At 40.5% G+C, this 25,099-nt stretch overlaps 1 protein-coding gene across 3 annotated transcripts in view; it reads right to left on the reverse strand.

Moving 5' to 3' along the window:
- Positions 1–25,099, reverse strand: part of PARD3 (par-3 family cell polarity regulator) — a 624,867-nt gene that overhangs the window by 340,202 nt on the left and 259,566 nt on the right. For all 3 annotated transcript variants that reach the window (XM_033166263.1, XM_033166261.1, XM_033166262.1), the window contains exon 6: positions 2,397–2,488. In XM_033166263.1, coding sequence (XP_033022154.1) covers positions 2,397–2,488 — 92 coding nt within the window. The remainder of the gene's footprint in view (positions 1–2,396; positions 2,489–25,099) is intronic.

Consider the following 25,099-nt stretch of genomic DNA (forward strand, 5'->3'; position numbering starts at 1 on the left):
TTCTGACATTCTTAATGTCCTTATTGTAAATTTTGTAGGCTATACACCACATTCATGTATTTTTTAAGAGTGAAATCTACAAATATTTCCATAATTAAAATATAACATAGGGATGTGTGGTGGTGGTGTTTTAAAAATGCTTTCGCTTTCCTTCCCAATTTTTTAGATTAATTTCAATATTTCCTTTTGAAACAATTCATTTTCGTTATATGCTTGTATGCCTCACTTGTCCTACATGTGCAATGATGTCTGGTACCTTCATTATACAGCTTTTGGCAAATGCTGAAGATACAGCTCTTTACCCTGGCTTTTGAAGAAGAGAAGAAGAAGAGTTTGGATTTGATATCCCGCTTTTTACTACCCGAAGGAGTCTCAAAGCGGCTAACATTCTCCTTTCCCTTCCTCCCCCACAACAAACACTCTGTGAGGTGAGTGGGGCTGAGAGACTTCAGAGAAGTGTGACTAGCCCAAGGTCACCCAGCAGCTGCATGTGGAGGAGTGCAGACACGAACCCGGTTCCCCAGATTACGAGTCTGCCGCTCCTAACCACTACACCAAACTGGCTTTGACACTCGAGATCCACCTTTTTCTGTAATCTTGTTGTTTTAAACTCTTTTCAATATTGCATTTTAATTTTTGTAACCCGCCCTAGGACTCTGGTGTGAAGGATGGATAACAAATTGTAATAATAGCAGCAGGAGGAGCAGCCACAGCTATATGGAATCTTATTGGCTACACTGGTTTTCTGAAATGTGGCGAAATCCTGATGTCATGTTTCAACAACTCATTATTATATGCTATCATATTAGGCATTTAGACCCATGAGACCTGAGTTTCAAAAGCTATTGTCAGCCATGAAGGCAGCTACTCAGAAAGGGGTGTCAAATTAGCAAAGGATTCCTCACCCAACAAAAAAGGCAAATTTGGGTCTACTGACTAAATGAGAACAGCTCTCTGGTTATACCGTTTCATGTAGGAATTCTATTTAAACCAGATACTGGGGAAAAGGCATGTTAATTACTTTGATTTTCTACGAAATTGTCTTTATAATTTATATTTTATTTGTAACAGGGTTGTTCTAAGAGAGTAGCAATACTATATTCCATTAAATAGAACAATTAACAAATGTTTAAAAAATATATATACCCAATATCACATTCTGAATGATCTAAGAGTCCAAGAGTGTTTAAAATATGTATCACTTGAATAACAGCCCCATCACTAGGATAATGTCTAATAGGAAACTGTTTTTGAAACCAAGAAGGATTTCCAAAGCAGCTTATGTCAGAATAAGAGGAAATTTAGGGGGTGAGGGTCAGCTGTTCCAAAGACACAAATTTTACTGGGATAAGACAGGAAGCTGCCTTCCTTATACAGAGTCACACCATTGATCCATCCAACTCAATAGTCTACAGGAACTGATAGAAGCTCTACACGGTTTCAGGCAGGAACTGGGAACATGGGAGTTTTCTGCATTTTATAGTGCAACTTCATGAGTACCAGGCAATATAAGTGGAAGCAACACAGCAGGGAAAAGTTCAAGAGAACAGCCAAATTGATTTTTCATTACTTGTTGAGTGATCTCTCTCTCTCTCTCTCTCTCCGTAGCTTGAATAAGCCAATATTCTCTTGCCATGGTAAAAATGGGCACATCCAAAAATAATGATTATCTGAATAAAGACTCCATATCTACCTTACACACAACTCTTAGTGAAGGCAACAATACAGCTTTCTTCAAAAAATGGCTTTTCTTTTTGGCTCCCTGATTAAAAAAAAAAATCCAACGTGCTTAGTGATGCTCTAAATACCCAGGGCTTTTATGCTTAGAGGTCTTGTGCTAAAAAAAAAAAATGAATACAGGAAACTCCCCGTTTGCGCCCTTTCCCAGGTCAAAAACAACTTGCACGTTGGTGGTCACACATCAATTGAATGGATGCAAAATGGTCGTCAACTGTACTGGCATTTAATTTATTAAAACCTTTATTAAATGTTATGAAAGTCTTTATTAAATGTTGTTACTCTCCCCCAGGCCCAAAGATTCTGGGAAGTGTAATTTGTTAAGGGTGTTAAGGAGACCCCCTATTCCTCTCCCAGAGCTACAATCCCCAGAGTGGTTTAAAAATCAATCCATTTTCCCAGAGAACTCTGGGAATTGCAGCTCTGTGAGAAGAATGGGGGGGGGGGGTTCTCCTAACAACCTAACTACCCTTAACAAATTAGAGTTCCCAGAATTCTTTTGGGGAACCTATGACTGTTAAAAAGTGGTATGATACTGCTTAAAATGTATAGAGTGGATTTGAACAACAATATAATTTAAATGTAGCAGTTTCAGTGTTGCTACTGTATGTATATCTTTGGTGCTATAATTAAACATGCAATTCTATTAATAAACTTACTCTAAAGAATAGTTGCCAGCATTCTCCAGGGCAGCATCCGCATGCCCGACTGGTTCAACTCTGCTATTTTCCTCTTCTGTTCCATCTTCCTCCTGGTCAGAACAAAAGTGACAGTCCCACATAAGCATTTGAATTACCTTTGGATATCAAAATTTATTCCAGAATTGCTTCTTCACCCCATCCCACAAAAAATATCAAAATTAGTTTGATATAACTATTTGTATTCAGCAGTAATGAAGAAAGGTTTATATTCAAGTACACAATATTTGAAATTGCTCCACAGAGTGCTATTCTTAATATAAAGGAAAGTTTATTTAAAAAGTCAAATGAATAAGATTTCATAAATGAAGCAACACAGTGAGCTTTAATCTTAACTTACAATAATTGACACTTATCATTTTATCATTAATTATATTTATTAGATGTTCTTTTCATAAGAATAATTGAGTGACATACAATTTTTAAAGTGTAAAAACAAGAAAAACCTAAAATATCACACACACACACACACACACACACACACACACTGCATGTTCTGCACATAATGAAGAAAGCACACAACCCTGAAATTTCTCCCTATGCCCCATTCACGTATAGACCTCTCAAACTGATAAAATACAGAAAGATTAGAAACAAAGGAGATGGTTATAAATGCTCGTGATTGTGCTAGGCAAATAGGGCATTTCTGGATAATGGCCAGAATTTTTGTAGATGACTTCATTAATCATTTGTAATAAACAGTTTTGGGGACTGATATGTTCAAGGTGTTAAAACATATAGCATTAGAGTATGGAACAGCAGAAGGTAAACTACAGTCAATGACCATTTTGTGTAGGGGTTCCGTTCCTGGCCCCAAACAAGTTGGCAGAGCACGAATAATTGTGCCCTGCGCCTTTCCGTTCTGCCCCCATTCCACCTTTTTAGTGACAGGTTTAGTACATTAATCAGTTGTTGCCTATATACTGATTGCAAACATTGTGGTTTTCCTGTGGTGGGGTGAGGAAGGTGGGGCCCTTTCAAATGTTGCTGGACCACAACTCCCATCATCCCTGAGCATTATTCATATTGTCTGGGGCTGGTGGAAGTCCAACAACATCTGAGGGTTCCAAGATTCCCCACACAAGTCTAGACTCTTGTTCCCTTGCTCATAAACATGGAGGGAGACACTGAAACTACCACAAACAGGAGACTCATGGAAGACCTGTATTTGCGGCCTGTACTTTTAAGTCCCTCACCATGCCCCCAATACAAATGTCCATGCTTCAGGCACCTTGAAGAAATCCTACAAAATTTGATGCTTGCTGAATAACTACTCTGCGGAACACAATGCAGTAGAAGTCCAACTCTCTTGATGAAGTTTGTTTAAGTGGTTTGTAAACTACCAATTTACAGTTACCACAAAGGCACATCTTCCATAGCCAACACACTGTGGTTGTTGTGCCCCGACATAAATACCAATTTGCTTAAAGGGTTTCCATTAAACTCTGGAGCAATAGGAAGATGGAGGAAGAACAATTAAGTAATTTCCAGAACTGTTTTTGGATTCTAAAAAAAACTTTAAAGGGTATTAAGTTGGTTTACCTTAATGGAAATGTAAACTGTTGCTACATATACATACTCCATTTTAATCTGAAAGCTATGCATGCAGTTGCTGCTAGTTCATCCATTTATGGGACTTTTCATTAGAAGAGGAGTCAAAGCATTGTTAGCGCTGCAACTTTTACAGAAATTTGTGTTTCTTTCATTCCTCCCATGTACAAACACACAGACACACACACAAAAAAACTATTGTAATGTAGCCAGGAGATTTCAGAGTGAAGATTTTAGATTCTACACACTGAGGCATCAATCAGCAAAATAATAAGTGGTGGGTGAAGGGTTATGAGTTCAGCGCAGAGAGAGTCAGACAATATATTAAATTATTGAAGAGATATTAAAGCAAGGCAGAGGCAGCTGGTAATGTCCAATTGACATTTCCTCTGAGAGTCTGCAAAAATAAGGAGCTGGATGCACCAAGCTTTCTTTCTGAGTTGTAGGTGCTTTGTGCACGCGCTGGATGGAAGCTCGCTGCGTGAGACGAAGCTCCTTGAAGATTGATGATCCTGTGTTTTGAGGGGCTCTAATATGCACTTCTAAGTCATCTATCTCTCTTAAGCACCAGGCAAGTAATACATTTCAAAGGTTAACCAGCATCTTGAACTTGCTTAAGACTGCATTAGGAACATAAACACAAACTCCAAATAAGATGTGGGTGTTATTTATTTGTTTTAAAAGGTGTTCAAATATATAAAGAGTTGAGTCTTCCAGCAACATGTTAGCAATCATAAGTGATTTCAGATGTATTGATTTTAGCATGTGTGAGTTAAAATTTGCTCCACGGAGCATAACTGAAAACATAAATATTTAAGGATACTAGACAAAACCTCACCAGTGCAGGCTATATACTCTCTTCCCTATGAATACAAAGGAGATGACTCTGATCCAAAGTTACCTGCTTATCTATGGGAAAGCAGATAAGTTTTCCCTTCAAACAGCACGTCCCTCACATCTCATGGAACACTACTCTGGAGTGGCTTCTCACCTTCAGTGGCGGATTTTTAAGGATGCTGCTAGAATGACTTGAGACACTAAAATGTGTTTTTATTTATTTATTACATCTATACTCCACCTTTCTTCCAAAGAGCTCCAAGCGACAGACATGGTTCTCCCCCTCCCAAATTTATAATAACAAGAACCCTGTGATGTAGGGTCAGGCTGACAGTGAATGGCCCAAGGTCATGCAGTGAGCTTCACGGCTGGGTGGGGACATAAACTCTGGCCTTCCAAGTCCTACTTTAGCACTTCAACTACTGCACAACACTGGTTATCCTGCGGAGAGATGATATTAAAATAAAATCACGGGATTAAGTCATGTGCAGTGCTCATGGGAGTAAAGAAGTCGGGCAGCAGTATTCCACGCTAGTTGCAGTTTCCAAAGTCATCATGAGGATAGGCCCATGCAGAGTCCAACAAGATGTTACGAAGGCTTGCCCCACTGTGGCCAAGCTATCATTGTCCAGGAACAGACATAACTGAAACTTTAAGAAAAGCACTGAAGGACTAAGGACACCTTTGCCTCCAGTGATAGTGATGGATCTAGGAGTAATCCCAGGCTACAGACTTGTTCCTTCAGGGAAAGTACAAACCCATCAAGAACAGGCAAGCTTCCAATTTCCTGAACCTGAGAACCACCCACCCATGAGGCTTCTGTTTTACCAGCATTCAGCTGGAGATTGCACGGAATCCCAAAATGAGAGTAAGATAGAGAGAGAGAACATTTGACAGAAGTCCATTTTTCTCACTGCATCTAGAACTAGACTAGTAGATCTATGAACAATTGATGAAGAGTCCAGGCAACTTGGCCCCTGCTTCTGCACTCGCTGTAAACATTCACAAGGAAGATTTGTAAAGGGCCCTCCATTTTAACAGGTCTTCTGGGAAGTGCCTTGATTTTAATGTTGTAGCTATGCACAGCACTTTATGTTGTTCCCTGCTGCAGTTAATGTAGTTTGTTTTTAAATTAATTAACAGGGTTTTATTTTTATCTACATTGATTTTCTTTCCCTCTGCTGTTTCAACAGCATTCTAACCTGTATTAATAAAGCTGGATAATTTTTTTATATAAAAAATTTAACACACACTTATTTAAGATGTAAAAAAAACAAATTTGGACATTTGAAAAATGTCCTGTCTTCCAGGAAGCCATAAACTGGCGCTGGTGATGGTGGTGTTTGGAGTTTTATAGCTCTAAGGAAACAGAATAGTGTTTGGAAGTTGAATCTGGTAATCTCATGAGGCTTAAAACCTGTCTCTCAATTATGATACTTAAAAGAAGCTTCTAAACTTCACTAGAGCATTGGTATCATGATGCTATAATCAGCAGATGTGTCTTTTTAAAAAAAAATCACAAAAAACTTTAATATTGCAGTAATCAGCTACTCTTTTATTTCCCATGTAACATAGACTTTCTTTTACATAGAACCAAACGTAGAGTAATTTGGACACCTGCAGAGGGAAGTAACTTAGAATTCTCATTTGCTAAAAAAAGTATCTAGCTTCAAAAGTATCCACAATTATTGCCTTGGGTTTCTTCTTAAATTAAAAACCCCACCTGTTACTGAGGTAAAATTAGAAAATGCTATACTTTATTTAGGGGTTTGAGAAAGTTCCAGAATCAATGATACAGCAATTTTAAGCAACACATTTGGTACAATTATAGTTTTCATAAAAGTATGTACAAATCTACATTTTCATAGGAGCATGTACTGCATTACATATTGTCAGGGCTGGTCGATTCCTCTTCACATTACCACACAAACGTCTCTTGGTCTTTTATAATTTTTATTAAGAATTCACAAACAGTATTAATAAATAGTTCTTAACTTCAACTATCTCTCCACAGACTCATTCAGTTCAGTTACCTTCTGAGCTCTGCTTCTCCCCTGACCAGCAACTCTCAAAAGGCTTTTCCCGCTCTTTTTCTAACCTCCTCGTGAGGACTGGCTTGTACCTCCCCTCCCCCGAGTTAGAGTCATAACTTAACCCTTGCCTCTGGGAACATTCTAACTCTCTTTCTAACTCTACTCTGACACATATTATTAGGAGCTACTGTACCAACTTTTTTGCAAGGATACAGAATTTTCAATATAATTTCAGAGTCATAAGTTAACAGCATAGTAGGCTAAAGCAGTGTTTTTCAACTAGTGTGCCGCAAGATGTTGCCTGGTGTGCCGTGGGAAAAATTGGAAAATTACTTTATATATAGTCAATATAGGCACAGAGTTAATTTTTTTAACATTTTCTAATGGTGGTGTGCCTCGTGATTTTTTTCATGAAACAAGTGTGCCTTTGCCCAAAAAAGGTTGAAAAACACTGGGCTAAAGACACACACCTGGTTCTTGTATGTCATCTCTCTTCCCCATTGGCTAAGCAATGATTGATTCTATTAAATATCCATGAACATTCTAATACTGAGATTTACTTGATTCAATTATATCATACCTTTCCAAAGGCAAATTATAATCTTGAACCCTGGACATTTTGCTGCCTAAAATGAAAGAATAACTCCACATAAAGAAGCCAGACAGATAAGCAGCTAGATCCCAATGTCATTTGGATCGCAACTTCCACCACTTCAGAGGGCAGCTGACTAGTTTAGGGAATGCAGAGCAGCTTGCATGGCACATGCAACAATCCATTTTCCCCAACATCTTGCTGCCATTGACTGTGCTCACTTTGCTCACTGCCCATCCAATCAAATGCTGCACTGCAGCAGTAGCCGTGCCAGTGTGTGTCATGTAAGCAGAGCAACTCATGCAATGTGCATGATGCCTGCTGTAGAGCATGGCCTGCGCTGGCTTTGCTGTCCCTCTGCCGGCTCACTCGGTCATGGGCTTCTGCTGTAGTGCTGTCTCTGGCATACAGGCAGAATGTGAGCAAGACACAAAAGGCCAGCAACAACCAAGCATCTCCGCTATCTCATTCTACCTAATGGTAGGGTCAGTCCAGGGAATAACCTGAAAGAGGGCGTGGTTGGCTGGTTGGCTCCATTAAGAGAAAGACTCTACACAGCAATGTTTTGTTGCTGGTCTCATTCCCATTTATTATATATGAATACATGCTTCCTAGGCATAGTCACTTGGTGGGAAAGTGAATTACAACTGTGAAGTTGTCAATTTTGAATGGTATTGTGCCCCTTATTTTACTAATCAATTTTATGTTGCTAATTAATTTTATGAAACAATGCATTCAGGGGAAATAGGATATTTTTCAAAAGGAAAATGTACCAGCGGAAAATGTTCCAAGCACAGACCACAAGTTTGCTGTCCACAATTCTTTTGTTTGTTTATTTTGCGGAGGGGTTTCGCTATCTACAACTACCTCACTCATTCCTACCTCACACTTATGCCCTTTTCCTAGCATTTTTCAGTTACCTGGAAAGGCACTGTTCTCTCCAACACCACAAATAAAAGTGTGAAATAAGACACCGAGTGAAATAACAAAGACAAGAGCACTCAGAGCCCAGAGAATTATATCAGGACCATTCATTCAGGTGAAGGGGGGGTGTCTCGCTGTTTAGATATGCAACACCACACAGTGGAAGAGGTCTCAAGTGAAACAAGCTCTTACGTGTAGTTCAAACTTAGCAGAGGGAAGGTGAGCCTGAGTGAGCTACATGACGGCTAAGGTTGCCTTGCCTCATTGAAATTCTGCCAAACAGCAGATACCACTGCACAATTCCACAGTATGAAAGATGGGGCTGTTGCCTTTCAGCCCAAGAGGCAGCTACTGCATTGATCTTAGCAGGGAGAAGAGCTAACAGAGGAAAGGAATAGCTTTCTCTGATAATAACCTGTATAAACATTGAGGTCTTTCTTAGAGTGCCATTTGCCTTGGAAGACAACACTTTATGCTTTAAAAAAAAATCAATAATGTTTGCAATAATAATAAAAGTGTGCCACCATTATCAGAGACATCAGAGATGATACAACTGCCTTTAATGGTCTGTATATCTCCCCATTCCCACTCTGGTCAGGAAACCCCCCTGTTCAACGCATAATGCTAGAGACTGAAGTGGTACTTAGACATGAAGTTGGATGAGAAACTGGCCCACGAGTTTGGGAAACTAAGAGACAGCAGACAAGGACCTTGGGGGGGGGGCAGACTATATTTTGGGGGGAAAATGAACGAATTCCTATGCCCCACAAATAACCCAGAGATGCATTTTAAATAAAAGCACACATTCTACCAATGTAAAAACACGCTGATTCCCGGACCGTCCGCGGGCCGGATTGAGAAGGCGATTGAGCCGCATCCGGCCCCCCAGGCCTTAGTTTGGGGACCCCTGGACTGAAGAGTAGTTAATCAAGAGATGGGTCCGAGGAGCTAAAAGAATCTTAAACAAAACCAGAAAAGAAACAGATAGCTGAGAAAAGAAGGAGACAATGAGAACTCACATGTTGGGGTGGGCAGCCTCACCCAGCCGGGTCTAGTGACACTTTGGGAAAAGATTCACAATTGCCACACTTTTTATGTCAGTTTTCATACAGTTACTTTCTTATAAAAACGGCAAAATTACTTAAGGTCATAGAATGCTAATAAACAAGTCATCGGAAGGGAAGAATTCTAAGTTCTTTCAGCAAAGGTATGCTCCCCAACCCATGATAAAATACATTCACAGGGGAATGCTTAACATTTCCCACATTAATTTATTCTCCTCTGCAAATGCCCTTCCAGGTTCACTTACTGCAGTAGCTTGACACTGCCTGGTTAAAAAAAGGAGGGTGAAGACAGCCTATGTGTGAAAGGTGTTTGCAGAGGAGAAGCAGTGAGCAATGGTGGGGTTAAACACAATCCCACCTTTCACTTCTGGTTGTCCTTCCATGCAAATGCGTTCCTCTACCCACAACAGTGTTATGGTGCAAGTGGGGATGGATAGTGTTCAGAAGTCTGTTTGGCAAATCACTACAAAATCATACATTATATTATATATTATAAATTATACATTAGATTATTGCAGATGCAATAATATAATAAAGAATATATTATTCCACATAGTTATGTGCATTGTAATAATTATTTACTCTTGGTAACTTCTTGCTCAAAATGTTTGTTAGAATCAAAACATCTGGCTTGGTAGAACACCATACATAAGGCACCTGCTTTCTGCCTTAACTGGCAAACACACTCGATTAACTGGCTTTCATGTTGCCTTCACGTCGCCATTAAATGCACAAATCTCCTGAGAGAAGCAATTTTTAAACATACAGAAGGAACCAGTAGCACAGCTAACTGGCATCCTTTTCCCCAATACAACATTACACAAACTATCCCTTGTGGCTAGGCTCATATTTCTATACATCTCTTGATATATTTTACACACTTGCTACTCTTCAGAGCTGGTAGAGAGTTGGTTCGTGTGTAATAGGCTAGGAACCATGATGTTTGTACGGATGCACAATTCTACCTTCATAAATGCTACCCTTAGCCTATTGCATTTCTTATGAGAAGCCACAGAACTGAAAATATGGACAAGCTATCCGTAATAGCTTATGCACCCCAGTGTAGTGGTTAGATTGCTGAACTGTAACCTGGGAAGACCAAAGGTCAATTCTTCACTCTGCCACGAAGCTCACTGGGTGACCTTAAGCAAGTCACTGCCTCTCAGCCTAACCTACCCCACAGAGATGTTGTGACAATAAAATGGGAGGGAGACACCTATGTACGCCATCTTAAGCTCCTTGGAAAAAAAGTGAGATATAAAATTTGTAGTAATAGTAATAAGCAGTAAATAACAATAATTGTTCTACTGATTAGTTGGTTTCCCATTGTATTAGCAATCCATCCAATAGTGAAAAGGAGCCAACTCCTAAGATGAACCTCTACATATATATTCACAGAGAACCTCATGCAAAGCTATAATCACAAAGCTTACACAAGTTGGAATGGAAATAGGAAACTGTTCCACACTCCTTATGAACAAAGCAAACAAGAAAAATACATGTTTTTAATCAGAGCAGAGTAGAGCCTGATTTAAGAAAAAGAAAACAAAAGGCGGGGAAGCACTTTCCTTTCAACATACAGGAGAAAGCCCCACAAATACAAGATCTGGAATACATATGTGAAGGCTTGGGTGTATTCCAAGTAACAAGAGACAGTTGGCTTATTGGCTTGGCATTAGACCTTGCAGAAGGAACACACCGAACGTGAATTATCTACCATATTTTTTACCAAGTGCTATTGTGTAGTGAAACTTCACATAATGAGCTCCACGGGACTGCTCTTCAGATCTTGCGAAATAAAGCTAACTTCAAGCCAGCCACTGTCAGCGACACTCAAGGCTCTGTTTATAAAACAAGTTCTGCATCAGGAAATACAAATCTTGTGCTCAAAAATAATTAGGTACAGCAGGGTCATTCAGAGAGGGAAAGGCAGGGAAGAGAGGACTGGGAAGCAAACAGGAAGGAAAGTTAACCACAACCCAGGGTGCCTTGGAGGACAAAGAAGTGCCACTTTTTCCAAGGGGGGGGGGTGCTCACACACCATGTGCATCAGCTCCATGTTGCTTTTATATCATCTATATTTCATACTGGTTCTACTCAGCGCTTGATTATTTTTGGCAGGGATTTAAAGAGAGACCTTCTGCATGCAAAACAGATGATGATGATGATGATGATGATGATTAATAATAATAATAATAATAATACCCCACCCATCTGGCTGGGTTTCCCCAGCCACTCTGGGCAGCTTCCAACAGAATGTTAAAATACAATAATCTATTAAACATTAAAAGCTTCCCTAAACAGGGCTAATTTCAGATGTCTTCTAAAAGTCTGGTAGTTGTTTTTCTCTTTGACACCTGGTGGGAGTGTGTTCCACAAGGCAGGTGCCACTACCGAAAAGGCCCTCTGCCTGGTTCCCTGTAACTTGGCTTCTCGCAGCGAGGGAACCGCCAGAAGGCCCTCAGATGATCTGCCACTGAGCTGCAGTCCAGCACTGAGGAATTCAACAGTGCTTCCTAACTACCTTCAGTTCTGTAGTGAGATCCACCCTACCAGTTAAAAAAAAAAAAAAACCGGAAGTCAGAAGACCTTGGAGAAGTTCTATAGCTGCAATGTTCTCTGCAGACTAAACCCAGACTATTCCCTGCTGCTTCTTTAAAATAATTGGGATGTAGGTACCAAGTATTCAGTTTAAAAATACTTTTTTTTTCAAATTCAGTGTGCTTAAGGGATGATTTATACTATATAAAAAAAGAAATCCTAAAATAAACTCCATCTTCCTTCTTCCAGGCACCTGATAGAATTCATGGTTTGCAGAAAATATTGATCAATTTGTAGATTACATACACTGCTTGTTATTCTGTTGAGACAAAACTAGGGGAAGGGGAGTAATCATCATTACAGCTCACTTACAGATGAATCCACAGCTGTAAAACAGTCATTGAAAAGTGTGGGTTTACATGCCTTATCAACAAAATAGATTTCACAGTCCCAAAAGTGACACCTACTGGTAAGGGGAGAAAGGAAAGTCATATGAAAAGCGATCGATGAGGATTGCTTTGAAGTACTAATTAGTGCAGGCACTGTAGCATTTTCAATGACATTAACAACATACAAAACGCTTTCTAAGAATATGATCAATTCAGAAATGATAGAAAATGTCATTTTATTATTTCATGCACATATTTTATGCCGTTGCAGCACAGTATAAATAACTAATTTTATTTATAAAGAAATATTTATAAAGAAATATTATATTTACATAATTTCCTAAATAGAAACTGCAAGGCTGGTTTTGTTGGAATTGTGTTTAATTTTCCTTTTAGCTTTGAGGGTTTTTTTATTTTGTCTTGTTGTATTTTGTTATATTGATTTGTTGATTTTAAGCTGTACTTCTGTATTGGTATAGAATAGATACTATTTACCCACACTTTTGTGCAACATTCTGGAATCTTTTGATGAAAAGAATTTAAACAAAAAATAAATTTAAATAAATAAATAAATAAAATAAGTACCTTGCCTCTCTAGACTTTTTCTTTGGAATACGAACATTGTGCATGTTATACTGGAATATGCAAAGCTAACACACTTCTAAGCACATCTCTCTCTCTCTCTCTCTCTCTCTCTCTCTCTCTCACACACACACACACACACACAATGCCTAAAAAGAGAATGAAACCTTCCAACAGTGGCCTCAGGTCACTTTGTCCTGAAGTAACAGCTTATATAGCACATTCCTGGTGTACACATTTGTATACCAACATCTGGAAATTATTAAAATTAATGCGTGCAAAATAATTGTTGGAGGGTCAATAAATTAAGTTTTGCTATTGCCATGGGACAAATGGTTAAATATATATGGGGGCAGTATCTAGTTACACTGCAATTTATCATTCATTTACGCTCCATGTATGTAGCTAAAGTACTAAATTCTCCTGAGATGTTATGTTTTCCAAGTTCCTTCCTCAGCAGTGACAGAGAAAAAAGGAGTCAAAATGGCTTTTTGCTCTGCTTCTTCGAGCAATTCAGATCTCAAGCCCATACTCTCCACCACTGAAACCATGCCTGAGCTTTGGTTAGCTTCTGGCTATAAAATATACCGTATTTTTCGCTCCATTGGACGCACCGGACCATAGGGCGCACCTCATTTTTAGAGGAGGAAACAAGGAAAAAAATATTTTTCTGGTTTTCCTCCTCTAAAAGCCCTGGGTGTTTTTTTTTGGTTTTTTTTAAGGATCAGCTAAAAGTTTTGCAGCTGTTTTTGCAAAGGCAAAAGGCCTTTTTTAAGGATCAGCTAAAGGTTTTGCAGCTTTTTTTGCAAAGGGAAAAGCCCTGGGGTTTTTTGTTTTTTTGTTTTTTGAGGATCAGCTAAAGATTTTGCAGCTTTTTTGCAAAGGGAAAAGCCCTGGTTTTTTGTTTTTTTTTAGGATCAGCTAAAGGTTTTGCAGCTTTTTTTGCAAAGGGGGAAAAGCAAAGCTTTTGCAAAGGGGGAAAAGCAAAGAGGAAAAGCCCCATTTTTATGGGGTTTAACTCACATTTCTGAAAAAATCTTAAGGAAAGGGAGCCATTTCTACTGTTTGCAGACAGATAATCTAATCAGCCAGTCACATGTCCTGGGGAAACAAACAACCTCCCTCTGCAGCACATTCAACAAAGGAGGGCGTGGCTGAAAGGGAGCAGGGACTCTTATCTCTCTCCCGATCTCTTGCTGATCAGCTGCTGAGCGGGGTCCTTTCAACACTCCCCTTTCTCTTTGTAAAATAAAAAGCACAATCTGCTTTTGGCCCCTGGGCAATTCAGCTCCAGGGACCACCATTCGCTCCATAAGACGCACAGGTATTTCCCCTTACTTTTCAGGAGGAAAAAAGTGCGTCTTATGGAGCAAAAAATACGGTATATATTGAATGATAAACAAAACAACGTTAAGAGTCTCCTTACCAGTTGAACTACCATTCTACTTTAGTATTACTCCACATCTGAAAATAATAATAATTTTGAAAATAATAATCTACAAAACAGGTCCTCCTGACCCTCTGCTATGTTCATACTATATTCAATGCAGCACTTGGGACTGTAGGAACTTCACAGCCCATTTCGCATCATGGAAGCCACTGCAGAACAATTGCCCCACAGCAGCCATATGAGTCGCAGCAGCCCATCCTACAGCCCTCATTGAACCCTTTGAAAACTGGGCAATACTGCCATAAGAAGAGGGAAGGTGAATAGTGTGATTTCTACAACTTGCAAGTAATGTGTGAACAGGCTCTTTGGAGGGTCCTATCCACCTGTTTCTTGCTTGTTTAAGCAGCTACTGCTATTCCAAGGTCAGAAGACAGTACCATGTCAGTAAGTACAATGCTATGAAGTGGAATCTTGTCAGAAGTTGCTTGATAGGTGCAGGAGAGTCGCGGCTGCTTACCAGAACAGAGGGGCAGGGCACTGGGGAGGTTGAGATGGTATGGGTGCACCAAATTGGCTCTGCTGATGAATGGCCACCAGAGCCAACCCAGGATGCTTTGTTGCTTCTCTGTGCCCATAGAGCCAGTGTGGTGTAGTGGTTAAGAGTGGTAGACTCGTAATCTGGTGAACCAGGTTCGTGTCTCCACTCCTCCAAATGCAGCTGCTGGGTAACCTTGGGCTAGTCACACTTCATTGAAGTCTCTCATCTCCATTCACCTCACAGAGTGTTTGTTGTGAGGGAGGAAGGGAAAGAAGATTGTTAGCCACTTTGAGACTCCCTAGGGTAGTGATAAAGCGGGATATCAAATCCAAACTCTTCTTCTTCTTCTTCTTCTTCTTCTTCTTCTTCTTCTTCTTCCTCTGCCACCACCCATCGCCACTAGGTATGCCAGATGCAGCTGCATCTCCAGCCTGATGTGACTGCCTCACCTCACCACATGAGCCTTGATAGACACAGCTCCCCCTTCCAGTAAGTTGTGGCTCCACCCCACAGCTGCTTCTGAATCTAGGCACAACATTCTCCTTTTGCGAATGCCACACTTCCTATTCACTGCAAGTGAACACAAGGCAAAAGCGTGCAGAAAATGGATGAGGCACCTGAGAAACAACTAGGAAAGCATGCTCTGCAGTGCATAACATTATTGAATCTATATAAAAGAGGAAAGTAAGCCATGGAGACAAGGAATCTGTTGGCAGCCCTGAATTCACACAACTGAGGTACATTCTTAGTGAAACACTCTGAAAAAAGTAGGTCAAGATAAACACATCCATTAGCCCTTCTATAAATAGAACACTTTTGAGTTCACCTGCTTGCACTAATGTAGAACCTATCTATGTACATATGTATGTATGTATCATTCTAGCCCAACAGGTACAAGTTATTCAGTAAAAACAAACAAAAGCATGTATTTAAGTTAGTGATTAAAAAATATACAGTGGTACCTCAGGTTAAGAACTTAATTCGTTCTGGGGGTCCATTCTTAACCTGAAACTGTTCTTAACCTGAGGTACCACTTTAGCTAATGGGGCCTCCCACTGCCGCCGCACCACTGCCACACGATTTCTGTTCTCATCCTGAAGCAAAGTTCTTAACCCAAGGTACTATTTCTGGGTTAGTGGAGTCTGTAACCTGAAGCTCCTGTAACCTGAAGCATCTGTAACCCAAGGTACCACTGTATATGGCAAAACCAAGCTACAGTGAACATATGGCATTGGGACACAAAGATTATCCCTACAGAGAGGAAAACAAAACTCAAAGAGATCACCTGTGTAGTCTTAGGCACTGAGACAGATGCATAATAGATGGCTTCTATGACCTTTCTAGGCACACAGAGACAACGCAAGAGAAGGAATTATACAGAAACCGGTGCTCATTTATGGATATAAAGCAGAAAGCGTGCAATTCACCTTGCCTCCTCAAAGAACAAAGTTAAAATTACCCCAATTCATTCATGGCCTATTATTTGTGAATACAAAATATGTTAGGATTTTGAAAACGAAATGCACCCCTAGTGCAACTTTCAATTGGTTTCATACACTGGCTTTCATTCATTTTTAATTTTTTTTAAGCGAAGCACTCCTTTGTTCCTTAACTTGAAAACCTCTGTCATAGTGCAACAGTTCTCTTCTTCTTAACTTCAGAAAAACATGTTTCATTCTGTTCCCCTGTGTAAACCTAGACGTAAGCTAGAAGTCTTTGTGTTCTGTTTTCTGTCACTTGAAAATGACCTTACTTAAATGGCCTTTTCGTATTTTTCAAAAATCACTTCTCATTTTTTTAAAACCCCTGCAATAGAGTCATTGGTGATGCCATTAGGAAATTAATAGCACTTCTAATTAAAACATAATTAAAACAGAAAATAAATATGTTTTAATAATGTCAGGATTCTGGTATCCTGGACGGGTCAAAACCCTGGTAGGTCTGCCATAATTCTAAATTTCCTGCAACTCTGCAATTTTAAAAAGGGCAAAGTGGCAAGATAAAAATAACACTCACCATTTTAAAAACCATTTTCCCTTCCTGTGTCACTAACACTCTGCTCTATTATTAAAACTGAAAGAATCTTTAAAATCCAATTTAGTTTTCATTTCCACTCATTTTGCTAAGTTAATCGCATCTCAGTCTGCTCGATGCAGAATGGAAAAACCCGTCTTCTGTTCTGTACTCTTTCGCTCCCAGTTGTCGCACACTAACAGACCTTCGCAGGTGAAGGCTTTAATTATCTCTGGAATGTAAAGCAAGAGAGAAACATTACAACATTTAAATCCTTGCAAACCTGGCAGCTGCCATCCTACCCAACACCACACCAGGATATGAATCCAGGAACTCCAAGGCCAAACACATAAATCTTACACCTTGAAATAATGAGCTAGCCTTCAGGGTTTATACCTCCTGTCCCCATACGCTGCCCTAGTGAAGAAGCCTACAGCTGCTGGTTGTATAATTTAGCTTTTTCTTTCCCCCACTGAGTCAAAGGCACATTTACAAAATTACAATACATTCCTCACTATCAATCTCTGAGATCCAGAGCACTGTGCAGGCACTTCTTTCCACATGGGCATATGGGCTTGGGAGACCATATTTCTGACTAGGAGCAGTGCTGCAATTGAAACAGAAAATTGGTAGAGCTGTGTGGCGCACTCAGGAGCGCTTGGGGAACTTGGGTTAGTGTGAGCATCCAGTATCCTTGGGCAGCTGCTGGAGCCCAGAACTCTGGAAGGGACCACACCTTCCTTGCCCCTCCTCCTCCTCAGTGTTTTCCCTGGCCCAGTGCTCTAAGCAATACCAACAACTGAGTCAAGCTGCCAGTGTGGTGTAGTGGTTAAGAGCGGTAGACTTGTAATCTGGTGAACCGGGTTTGCGTCTCCGCTCCTCCACATGCAGCTGCTGGGTGACCTTGGGCTAGTCACACTTCTCTGAAGTCTCTCAGCCCCACTCACCTCACAGAGTGTTTGTTGTGGGGGAGGAAGGGAAAGGAGAATGTTTGGGAAGTCTGACCTAGGTGGTCCTATTGACACCATGCCATAGGCATATAACCATCTTAGCTGCCAATCAGAGCTGCTTAGCACACACAAAATATTCACAGCAATACTACAAATCAAGCAATCAGTTCCAATATGACAAAATTGACACAATTATGTATATAAACAGAACTCTCTACTCCCTTTTGTCTGTGCAAAGGGGTTCTGGTGGCAGATATGCATCTTTAAAATCAGAGTGTTAACTCCACAGGACGCCTGCATTAGATCCTTCACAGGTCATTCGGTGAATCAATTTCTGACAAACAACTTCTTGAAATCTCACTAAAGACTTCCACTATTTTTTTCGGCTCTGATTGCCAGGCACAGCACCCTAATGGGAGTTGAAGACAGTCTACATCTTTGCAGTTCTACCAGTGGGTTTTAATTGCCACATGTAAACACTCACTAAGTTAACATGCTCAGGTTAAGTTATAGCCATCTACTGAAGGGAATCACAAATCAACAGCAGTCCAAGGCTCCAATAGATGATAATGCTGAACAGGCAATGACTTTCCTGGTAACAAATTAATGGATCATTTTCATTTTAAGATTATCAAAGGAAAACTGGAATTCCCATGGCTAAAATGCAATGCCCAAGTTCACAGAAAAATTGCATTAGGATAGGGGACAGCAACATGGGCATAGCTGGGGGGGGCAGCTGTCCCCCTACATCAAGTAAATAAATAAAAATACTTAACTGACCAATTGCATCGCAGATTAGTCGGTTCTGCCCTCCTAACAGAAGGGCTGCCCTCCCCTAAAATAAATCCTGGCTATGCACATGGACAGCAACCTGGTGTCCATGGAAGCCATGATGTCATCCAGTGGTGCCTTGGGCATATGTCCCGGACACTACACTTTCATTTTTAAATATAAGTAAGTCTAAACCACAGAGCCTAGGGCTTGCCAATCACAAGGTTGGCGGTTCAAATCCCCGTGACAGGGTGTGCTCCCGTTGCTCAGTCCCTGCTCCTGCCAACCTAGCAGTTCGAAAGCACATCAAAGTGCAAATAGATAAATAGGTACCGCTCCAGCAGGAAGGTAAACAGCGTTTCCATGCGCTGCTCTGGTTTGCCAGAAGCGGCTTAGTCATGTTGGCCACATGACCTGGAAGCTGTACGCCGGCTCCCTCGGCCAGTAAAGCGAGATGAGCGCCGCAACCCCAGTCATCCCTTTACCTTTACCTTTAAGTCTCTCACAACTTTCTTTCTAGGAGGGCTAGAATGTGCCCTCTAAGTGGTATCCTCTAAACAATTTCTGTGTTATTAGACAGAAACAGCATCAATGTGTGAGAGTGAGATCTCCATAATCTTTGCATGGAAACCAAACATCAAATCTTGGTTTAGCTCTTTCCAGCCTAACAACAATTTATTCTATAGTTTACAGCATGTGGTTTGCCTGGGAAAGCTAAACCTGAGCCTGGGTTTGGACAACAAACTAAGCCAAACATGGGCAGCACAACAATAGAGCAATGGGGAAAACTTCTCTCCAGGTGCCTGCAAACCACACACTTGCACTAAGTCATAGTTTGGCTTAGTATGACATACAAATTCTGGCCTAAGCCAAAACACACCTTTGTGTTCAGTATTATTTGCTCAGTAAGAACGTCTAGCCATAGAAATGGAGCAATGACATTAAGAGCAATGCCAAAGTCCCACTGCATGCAAATGGACTTGCTCCCAGGTACGTATTTATTTCCGGCTTTAGAGCAGCAGCATTACAAAAGGATAGAGGACATGCCAGAAGTTAGTTGGAGGAGAGGGGAGCAAATGTTATGCTAATGTTCCGAAATAATCCAGAATAAAAATGTAAGAAGCAAGCATACACTCCCATGCTAAGAAAATGCAACGTACAGAGAGCACAGAAAAGAAATTCTAGATGGTCAATAAAAACAAGTCAAGTGGGACCTTTTTCTTTGCTTGATAGATCCCGTATCACACCACTAAATTTCAAATCCAGTTTCTTTTAAGAAATACAAACCCAAAGTCCCCTGGGCATGTGAAACTACTTGTTCTGTTCTTTGGGCCCCAGCCCTTGTCTGCCCAACAATTATTGTACATTATGGAAATATGTTTCCTGGGTTCCTGAATATCCAGGAACCTCCAGGGAAGGAAGAGGATAAGGATGAAAATCGCTCCTAGCAACATTGGCTATGTTCCACCTCCAGTGTTAGAGGCAGTATCCCTCTGAATACCAGTTGCTGGGAATCACAGGAGGGTGGAAGAGCTCAGGTCCTGATTACAGGCTTCCTTTGGGGATCTAGTTTGCCACATAATACTGGACTAAATGGACCTTTTCTCTGATTCAGCCCAGTGTTCTCATTATATTCCAGGTGATGTTCTTTGTTTTTCCATAACACTAACACCTTGTACCAAAACAAAACAAAAATCCTTTAGTACATATGCCAGCATTTCTTTCTCCTAGTGGGTTCTACACTTTATTGGATTCTTGCCTTTCTTCCCTGCTCCAAGAAAAACCTTGAAAACTCACATAGCTTAAAATACTACAATAATATAAAATGCAATGCAACAAAGATCTATAAAATTGATTAAAAGCAGCCCTGCCTCCTGTCCAGCTTCCACATAGGTATGTTGAGGGCAATAAAAACTCACACCCACTTCTAAGTAGTTTAGACCAATGGAGTGTTTTAAAAGCCTTGTTAGAGGAAAGATGGGAGAAGTTACTAATTGTTTCCCCGGGGATTGAGACTGGGGCCATGGCTGTTTAATGGATTTATTAATTACCTAGATGAGGAAATGGAAACCAAAGTGGTAAAACTTGATGGTGACACGAAGTTACGGAGGTTGGATATTCTTTTCTTCCTTTCTGGTAACTATGCAACCGTCTTGTAACTCTTTATGATAAAGTCCAGAAGGATTTAATCAAATCAGTGGATTGGCTTAGAAGGCTGTTATAATATATACTGGGAAAATGTAACATAAACTTTCTATAATCACAGAAAGCTCAGAACAAGCCAAAATCTCACAGTGAAAGGAAATGCAGAGAGCGTCCTTAGAAACCCATTGGGGAAAGCTAGAACCCATAAAAGACAACATTAGAGGGTGATGGCAGAACAGCACGGTGAATATATCTGGATTCTGCTCCGGTATCCGAGTGCTGCACTTGGCTAAGGCTTATCTGGAAAATGACTGTGTTCTGTTGATTAATATTTTCTTAAGCTCCGCCGTCTTTCACTTGAATGTCATTTGTCTTTATTCATATTGTTGATATGAAAGTTAACCGGAAAGTGCATTGTCCAAGGTAACAGCAATTCAATGCATGAACGCACACAGCACTCTGTAACTGCCTGGATTGTCTTGGGAAACATTCCACCCAAATATGGATGCCCTGCACTACACAGCGGGAACTACTCATGTATGAGTCATGGGAAAGGATGCTTGTATAACACTCCTGTGTACACATTAGAGCCCTAGAATGTAACTGAATCAGCTGGATTCTGATGAAAGTGCAGAGAGTTCTTTTAGAGGCAAGGCTACAAACAAATGTATGTTCAATTCCTCTTTTCTGTATTAATCTAACGTCACATTTGGGGGGGGGGAATGTGACCCATACTTTGCTGCTTGAACACTTATCTCCTTGTATATGTAATGCTATGACAGTGAATTAGAAACATTGAGTATTTTGAAATCTAAAGTACTCACAGAATCATAAATACTGGAGGGAAGTTCCCAATTTTAAATTAATCTTTCTCAATCATTTGCTACTTCTCTCATATATGGCAAATTACATCTACATCTGCAAATCATGCTTGTAGAATTCTTTCGCACAACAAAGGACTAACTCTTCAGTGAATCTTACTGGGATCTATGAAGTGAGAACAGTGAATATATATATACACACACACACACACACACACACAGGTGCCCCGCTAGACGAATGCCTCGCTAGACGAAAAACTCGCTAGACGAAGGCATTCGTCTAGCGGAAGGCTGCCCCGCTAGACAAAAAAAGTCTATGGGGCTGCCTCGCAAGACAAAAAAATTTCGTCTTTTTTTTCGTTTTGTGGAGCGCGGCTGTCATTGCCGCTCCGCAAGACGAAAAACCCGCTAGACGAAAATTTTCGCAGGACGGATTGTTTTCGTCTAGCGGGGCACCACTGTATATATATACTTACTTTTAATTGTGTAGGAGTTTCAAATACATCCTAAAATTGTTGGGATGGGGCTGCAAACAATATCAAAATCAGTACATTTGGGATAGCATCCTGTTTTAAACGGATAGGAGCAAAAGAGTTTGTATTAATACATGATACATCAAAATTCTTCTGGGGATAAAATTTTCCAAGGCTGGATCAGCCAAGGTAAGCAATTCCAAAATGGTACATTGGGATCTATTAGCAGAGGGGCTTTATGAACACATTTCCCATTAAAGATTGCTGACTACTTCGTATTGCGTATAATTCCCAGGACTGCTCAGGGGACTATCATGACACTTAAAGTGTTTATAAGGGGAATAAGAGGCAGAAGAAAAATCCCTAGACCAGACTTATAGCTCTCCAGCTCCCTTCTACACAGCTAATACTCAGGGATAGTGGGAATTATAGTACATCAACATCTGATTGGTCACAGATTCCACATCCTTTCCCTGGTTGTGGGATGTAGTCATACACTGCCTTCTCATACATGGTAAAGATTATTGTTTCAATAACTCAAGTAGTTTAAGTCCCTTCCACATGAAGCATATTCTTACACAGCTAGTAAGAATGCTAGACTTGACTCATGTGTAGACACAGGACCTGATACAAGAGACGGAGAAGCTGATTTATGAGCAATTGTTTTAAAAAGCAGGGCAGGAACTTTGGGGGGGGGGGAGAGATCTCACCTGACACTATAAGATCCCTATGTACACCCCAACCCCAATCCACTGCGGAGGTGACCACAAAGTGAAACAATTCTTGACCAGCAGTGACAACCTTTTCAAATGAACAGAAGGGAATTCTTGCAGCTCAGTAATATACACAAGCACACACCCCAAAAAGGATGGGAGATGGCAGAGTAAAACATGCTGTAGTATGAGAATGGACTGGATGGCCTAATAACATAATTGGATTTAAAATAACTAGATAATTCTATTACCATTAACAACATTTGCAGCTATACAAGCTAAAACATTGTTACTATGGTAATCAGTTCTCAGGCTCCACTGCACAAAATGACAGCATGCAGGGACTAACAAGGAATTCCATCCTGACTCTTTCTAGACCCAAGCACAAGGAGGAGGGCAGAATTAACCACACAAATGCAGAAGCGTTTTCCCAACAATTTTCATTAAAAAAAAAAGAATACCAACCATCTGGCTGAAGGCAATATCAATTCAAAATAGAAGCTGCCATAAGTTCATGGCCCATTTCCATATATATGACTTACTATAAATGCTAGTGGTGGTTTGTGTCCTAGCACATGAACAAATTTTCAATATAAACCTGGGCATGAAAACACAGGACAAGAGAACACCAGAGCTGAAATGAAAATCCAGGGTTCTCAAAGTGCCACGAGACTACAGTGGTACCTCGGGTTAAGAACTTAATTCGTTCTGGAGGTCCGTTCTTAACCTGAAACTGTTCTTAACCTGAAGCACCACTTTAGCTAATGGGATCTCCCACTGCCGCTGTGCCGCCAGAGCACGATTTCTGTTCTTATCCTGAAGCGTTATTTCTGGGTTAGCGGAGTCTGTAACCTGAAGCGTCTGTAACCTGAGGTACCATTGTATTGGAGAAACAAAATGTTTCCTGAGGAGGTGCAAACTTTGTCCTAATTCTCACCTACATTTTTCACAGGAAACTGTCTGAAGGTACATTCTACTGTTTACAATGTACTGTTTCTTTACACAGCTAAAGAAGTCTTACATACTCTGGACAACGTCATTAAAAAGATGGTCTGGATCACAGAAGCTCCATTTAAGCTTCCCTGAGCCTTTGAATGGAAGAGAATGACACAACTGCAGATCAGGTGTGGGGAGGTTTTCAGTCTGTGTGAACTACATTATTTTTTTACTAGACCATATGCTCCATCAACTGCAGCCAGGAAGAAAAAAAGTGTGGCTTGGAGAAGTTAACTTACAGGTAGATACAAAATGGTGGTTCAGGGAGTGGAGTGGATTACCTGCTACGCCCCATGAACCACATAATGGGATGACCTGCAAATAACGGGGACAAATCTATGACACACTTAGTACAGATATGTGACTCTAAGAGCCTGATAATGGAAAGGGAGATGGGATGAGTAGAATACAACCTACCTTCAGCCTATCCTTGCTTTGAAGGACAGCATGTTTTGTATATGATGGTATAATATCTCTCTTCTAGCCCTATAACCCAAACAGTGTAAAGGCAGAAGGCTTTGTGCTATGCAAACAAAAGCCAACAGATTATTTGCTTGCATTGCGTGCGGATTTTTCTTCCTCTGTGGATCACTCCATTCTGGCTTTTTCCCCTGTGCCATTTATGGAACAAGAGATGGTCTGGCCACTGAATCATGGCTTTCACTTAGGATCATTTCCTAAATTATTCTGACATAGTTGCTCACCGCAGGCATTTAGTTTGAGAGCTGCATAGGCAGTCTAACATGGGAGAGGACAGAACGGCCTCATTGTTATGCTACCTACTACCATATATGCTTAGTTGGCTAGTGCTGATGTGCTTTAGTGACCTGTGAACCAGGAAATCTCTAGAACAAATCTTAACTCAGCCATGAAGTTATCAAGAATGTTAAGTGCAGCCCTGCCTATCTAGGACAGCATCCTCTTTCCCCAAGTGGTTACCTCGAGTAGATGCCTTGTGGGATGGAAACAAGCAGGACAGGAAGACAATAGCGCCCTCCACCGTCTCTCATTTTCCTGATCCTGGAGGTAGCATTTAGCTGCCACCCTCCAAGGATTTCCAATTCTTAGTTCTCTAAGCTAGTGGCAATCAGTGCTGAATGTGATTGCAAATTCCATAGGTTAACGAGGCACTCTATGAAGAAATGTTTCCTGCTATCTGTCCTGAATCTCCCATCAAGTAATGACATCCTCTCACAGCTTAGGTCAAATATTATGCATTCTAAGCTAATCGCAAGTTCTTCATGGCCGCTGTTGAAAGGAAAAGGGCATATACTTGTTGTATCTTTGTCTTTCTTCCGTAACAGCCAGGAATCGGTAAAAGGATTACTGTCTTTTAAGAAA

The sequence above is a fragment of the Lacerta agilis genome, chromosome 12, assembly GCF_009819535.1.
Source record: "Lacerta agilis isolate rLacAgi1 chromosome 12, rLacAgi1.pri, whole genome shotgun sequence".
NCBI lineage: Eukaryota > Metazoa > Chordata > Lepidosauria > Squamata > Lacertidae > Lacerta > Lacerta agilis.